Here is a 6,000-nt window from a genome sequence, read left to right as displayed (position 1 = left end):
CCCTCAAAGCTGGAGACGACATTATCAACAGACTGCGCGATGGTTAAGAAGACGTCCTTGCGGGCCTCATAGTGCCTGGCCTCCTCGTCCAGGGCGGACAAGACAGAGCCAGTGGCGGTCCTACCAGTGGCTGGAGTTGAGATCGGAGTCCCCTTTGCCGTTGGGGGGGCTGGATTGAAGGTGTTAGGCTGGCTTCCCGCGAGACTGGGCCGGAGTGGCTGAGTCTCGGTATTGCGGCGGCGTTTAGCCCTTGGTGGAGAGGTTGGCTCTGGAGGTGGCCCAGAGCCCCGATCGGGGCCGGCCGGTGAGGCCGGCAGCGGTCCGATGCCCGCCGGAGGCTGTGAGGCCATCGCGGAAGGGCTCCGGAGCAGAGAAGTGAAGAGTTTTCGGCTGTTAAGGATTCTAGTGGTTCATCACCTGATTCACTAACAGCGGATGCCAAGAAAAATTAGGCGAGAGAGAAGTTGTTGTGGAAATTGTGGAAATTGTGGAAAGGATTGAAGATTTAGGTGGGGGCTGAAAAAACCTGGATTTCCTTGTGAAATAGCGCATACCCCAAGTACTTTCTATCGCCAACGACAACGCAATAGCAACAATTTTCCACCCCGTTTTACCCGTACACGAAGTTCAAACAAGTCTATTCTAGGGGGGTTACTACTACTCACGCCCTTATTTCCCCAAATCGAAATGGCCGCCCTCCATCCTACCAAGTCAACCACACCCGTTCCAGAACGTACAGAAGAAGACAATCAACGACTCTTTCAGCTCTACAAAGGCTGGACCTTGACGGAGAGAGACGGCCAAGTGCGTCAATGGGTATATCAGTTCGGCTACGATATCCAGCATGCCCAGAAAGGGGAACGCCGATGGGTGTGTTGCCTTTGCATCAAGCAAAAGCGGCCGAGGCCAAAGAGTTATGCCATCAAAGGGTTGCAGAATGCGGAGGGTCACCTGTACGCGGACCACAATGGCATTATGGATCCGACAGGCAAGAGGCAAAAGCCTGCCAAGGCATCTGAGAAAGCACATCAGTCCATTGCAACAATTCTACAGTTGAACCCGAAGGAGCCGAAGGAACAAGATTTGATCAATACCTTGATCAAACGTTTTGACAAAACTGTATTCCAGCAGAAACTTGTCAACTGGATTGTCAATTCTAACCAATCCTTCTCGATCGTTAACGATCAAGATCTTCGAGACATCTTCAACTACCTCAATCCATCGGTGGAGATCACAAAAGCCAACATTACTGACGTGACCGTGCGTGCCATCGCAGAGCGAGAATTTACTAACAACATGGAAAGAGTGAAGGACGCTTTGCGAAAGAGTCCGGGACAGATCCATATCCAGTACGATGGCTGGAAGTCTGGTAACCGACACGCCTTATACGGCATCACATGTGTTTTTCGGGATTCAAACAATCGGCCACAGAAGTGTGTCCTCGGACTGCCTGAGCTTACAGAGAGGCACACAGGCGAGAATATCGCCGGGCAGATCATCGAGATCATTCGAGAGTACGAGATCAGCGATAAAGTCGGATATTTCACACTGGATAATGCCGGTAACAATAAAACTTCGATGGGGGAGCTTGGATTAGAATTCGGCTTCGAGTGGGAGAAGCGATGGGTTCGCTGCGTTGGTCACGTTGTCAACATAGTAGTGAAACAGATGCTGTATGGCAAGAACCCGGATGCTTTCGAGAAAGAGGTCTTCGAAGGACTTCATACGGCAGCGAAGGAGCATGAAGTCTGGAGGAGGCGAGGCTCTGTTGGAAAATGGCATAACTTTGCTGTTGTAGGTGGCTGAATCCCCGGCTTTATTTGTTATACTCACGAATACCTAGGAGGTGAGCAGATCGGACACGTGGACCGATATGCTCAAGAAGGTACAGGCTATCGAGAGCCAACTCTCTGATGACGCTCAGCTCAAGAAACACCGTCCAGTTGGAGTTGTGGTCGACAATGCTACCCGGTGGCTTTCTCAATTCTCGATGATTGAGCGCGCTCTCGTCTTAAGGCCATTTTATAATTCTTTTGTCCAGAGAGCGTCAAACGAGTGGGAGAAGGTCAACTTGACGAGAGCTGGCCACATCAAAAAGGGCTCCAAGCTGCCCTTCTTCCTGAAGGAAGAGAATCACATGACACCTGATGATTGGCATGTGCTCGGGACTCTTTACGACATTTTGCTTGACTTCCAGCTGGTTGTGAGAGGCCTTGAGGGTGATGGGCAGGGAAAACACCGGAGAAAGGTCGAGGAAAACGAGATCGACCCTCCACTGTCTGGTAAGCCTTAATTATACTTCTCAAAAGCGGCCCGATTCTTATTCTAACAGCTGATTTGTACAGGAACAAGCTGGGATCTTATTCACGCGTATGAATTTCTTCTCGAAACCCTCGAATCCGCGAAAAGAGCAGTCGCCAATTTTCCGGACGGCCATCACCTCGCTGTCAACATCAATCTGGGCTGGCTCAAATTGAACGAATACTACGAGCATCTGAACGATAGCCCCTTGATCTATGGCGCCGCAGTTCTTCATCCTGCCTACCGGTGGGCACTGTTTGACGATTTGTGGGGAGACGACGACGAAAGACAGTTATGGATTACCAAGGCGAAGGAGATGGTCCAGGATCTCTGGGAGAGAGAGTATAGGGACCTGGAGGTCGATGACCCAGAGATTGAGTTGCCTGCCAATAAGCGGCTGAAGACCTCAAGAAACAAGTTCACAGCGTGGCGCACAAAGAAGCGAGGACTGACGGCCGGGGGGGTTTCTGTTACCGAGTCGCCAATTCAATCCCCTGCTCAATCGCCTAGGTCCTCAGTTGGCGGTCTGGATCTTGATGAATACGGGCAGTGGCAGCGTGATATCGAGGATGCTGATGCTTCTGTCACAGATCCCTACGAATACTGGCACATGAGGCGGCTTAAATACCCCCGGTTGTCTAGGATGGCCTTGGATCTGCTTACTGTGCCACCAATGTCAGCCGAGTGCGAGAGGTTATTCTCGACCACTGGCCGCATGGTGACCAAGAGCCGCAATAGGCTAGATGCCAGCACAATTGGGCTTTGTCAGACACTACGGAGTTGGTTGCGTGCCGGTTTGATCGGGTCGCTAGATAGGATTCTGATGGACGAGTGACAATAACATCGACGTCACCAAGGCATGGATGCGGCCCACTAATTACCATTGTTAGACAAAGTAGGTTTCCATTCCACCCATTCCACAATATGGATCCATTTCCATAATGGATCCATTTCCACCCATTCCACATCGAAGTTATTAGTCAGCATCCATATCCACGCCATATTCACGAATGTGTCGTGGAGTGTCGTGGATTTGAACCCTGGAGATGATTCTGGCCACGCGACGGTGTCGTCACCTTCATTAACGTTTTGCTGCTCAAGCTCCGTTTACGCTTTCCTAATCTTATGCGGCTCTCCTAATATAAGCCGAAACTCATTGCCTTGGGCTACTTGGTGTTTGTTAATATAAGTCTAGGGCTGTGCCTAGCTTGGTAGTCTGACGAAGTCAATGGGTGCGGTCTTGCGAGCCAATCGCTCGAACACACCAATATCCACTGCTAGCTGATATCAGTCAAATATCCTTACATACAAGCTTAACAGATCGGACGCGATCATCTCTGGCAGGTGAGAAATAGCCGTGTTCAGACCGGTTCATGTGATTGTGTCCACTTGCTTGAGATTACTGCAGAATCATCTTGTCCAACTCCTGTAACGAAATACCTTGAAGACGCCCGTTTCCATGATAACCTCCGACAGAAGTAGTGCTCAGCTCCAAATCCTCTTCCAAGTTTCACTACAAAGGCTTGGTTGGATGATCAGTATCAAACCTAGGTTGGCTCTTGACAAATTAATCTTTGAGCCGGAACACGCTGCGAAGCAACTGTCGCTCAATAGGGGCCAATGATCACCTCATCGGCTCATGATCTGCCAAAATTCTTCAAAATCTTTTTTTCTGAAGATTCTCCTCCTTGAACAATTCACCTCCTTCTTCTTTTCTTTATTGTCCTTGCCCAGCCGTATCCCCAAGACGCAATCTTTCTGTGTGCCACGTCAGGATCCTTTTTAGACACTGATCTGTCTCTTGAACCATGAATCAACAATGTGCATCCTAATCTCTTAATCTGTCTGTTTTGAGACTGCCAAGACTTAGTTTCCTCCAAATAGTCACTCGAGGATATCAGGGGGGTTGCGGCGGAGTTACGGAGGTGTGATTCGGCCGGCAGCACAACAACAGCCGCCCAGGAATGCAAATAGGCTTGCGGCGAAGGTGCGGAGGTGCGACGGCAATGTGCCGACAGTCCAACAATAGTTGCTCCAAAAATGCAGGAGGAGTTGCGGCGGAGTTACGGAGGTGCGATGCAGACGTGTTAGCGGTGACTGGTGTCTAAGCCCCTGTGGGAGACGTACACTCAGCCAAGTCATCCATTCTCAGAAGGCCTTCTCCGCCACTTTGTATCGCACCGCAGTTATCATCTTTCTTTGGAGACCGGCTTGTGCTTTCCTTCTCTTCTTTGCCAAGATCTAGAGCAGAAGGGGTTCTGCGGAATTGCGGAAGTGCAATGCAAACGTGTCGGCAACTTCGCTGCTACTTTACCCAAGTTGGCCTATGGATTATCCACACTCAACCGGCCATCCGTTAGGCATACTGTCATTGAACACGTGATACGAACCGTGCTTCGGCGTCATACAGAGAAGTCACCTACAGAATAATGGTATATATATGCGTTGTATCATCCCCTCATTGAACGTAAGACATATGCAGCCTTCATCTTCTTCTGCATCATCGCAATTCCTCAGCACACTCTCCGAAAACTGAAAGTCTCGACCAGCTTTCCTATCCAACTATTTAGCATCATGGCATCTACAATCGAATCCCTCTCAACTGGCTTTACCTTTACAAAGACCATCCATACAGATCCATACCCTGAAATCTCGCCTTCCCGAGCAGAACTTTCTCAGGTGGGAAAATCAGTTCTCATCACAGGTGGTCATTCGGGGATTGGATTCGCAATCGCACGAGCTTTCGCTCAAGCCAACGCAAAAAGGATCATCCTCGTCGCACGACGCTCCAGCGTTGTTGCAGCGGCCGCTTCTCGCCTTGGAACCGAGTTCCCCAAGACAGAGGTTCTAGGACGAGAATGCGACGTGTCCGATCTAGCATCCGTTGAGGTTTTGTGGCAGGGTCTTGCCAAAGAAGACATCTTTGTCGACGTCGTTGTGCTGAATGCAGCGACGTCCTCGGTTCGACCTATTCTTGAAGCGGGCAGAGACACGGTCTGGGGTGAATATCTGCTCAATGCACGGGCAAACCTTGATTTCGCTGAGCGGCTCTATAAGCAGCCGAACTCCGACGGGCGCCAGAGGGTATGATTTCTGACGCAGATTCCATTGATCTTTCTAAGCTAACTGTCCACCAGGCCCTGGTTCAGTTGAGTACAATGGCCATTCATGACACTCGATTGACTGGCAACCAACCCAGTTATGGGTCAAGCAAGAGCGCCGGAACTATGCTTTTACAACGCATTGCCAAGGACATCTCGGCAGATGACCTACAGATTGTTAGCTACCACCCTGGCGGTGTCTACACTGATCTGGCGGCAAGCCTTGGCATCCCCAAGGATGCTTACCCGTGGGACGATGGTACGCTGCCGATCCCCTTTTTCAAGATGAAACTGTAGAGTCGGCTCTAATGACGACATAGAAAACCTGCCAGGCCAGTTTGCTGTCTGGGCTGCATCAAACGAGGCGAAATTTCTTCACGGCAGATTTGTGTGGGCAAAGTGGGATGTGACCGAGCTGCGTGAAGGCCCTATTCGGGAGCGCCTTGACAATGATGAACAGTTTCTCCGAGTCGGTGTCGTTGGCATTGAAAACTTCAAAAACTAGTAAAAGTGTAAAAAGGGACGGAATGAGGAGAGATACTGAATATGATTAAGACCTAGCCAAGACATAGGCAGCAATTGCCATTGAAGTCTAGTT

At 50.1% G+C, this 6,000-nt stretch overlaps 1 protein-coding gene across 1 annotated transcript; it reads left to right on the top strand.

The window, feature by feature from the left end:
• Positions 1-4,875: 4,875 nt before the first annotated feature.
• On the top strand, positions 4,876-5,907 carry CDEST_12919 (Putative short-chain dehydrogenase/reductase SDR, NAD(P)-binding domain superfamily; the record flags this gene model as incomplete). The annotated part of the gene is made up of 3 exons (XM_062929075.1): positions 4,876-5,385; positions 5,439-5,661; positions 5,723-5,907. 3 exons carry the CDS (start codon positions 4,876-4,878, stop codon positions 5,905-5,907), a joined length of 918 nt encoding a protein of 305 aa, XP_062785126.1.
• Positions 5,908-6,000: the final 93 nt, after the last annotated feature.

The sequence above is a fragment of the Colletotrichum destructivum genome, chromosome 8 (genome assembly GCF_034447905.1).
Source record: "Colletotrichum destructivum chromosome 8, complete sequence".
NCBI classification, from domain to species: domain Eukaryota; kingdom Fungi; phylum Ascomycota; class Sordariomycetes; order Glomerellales; family Glomerellaceae; genus Colletotrichum; species Colletotrichum destructivum.
Note: the sequence above shows the minus strand (reverse complement) of the source record. Positions and strands in the feature narration are given on the sequence as shown.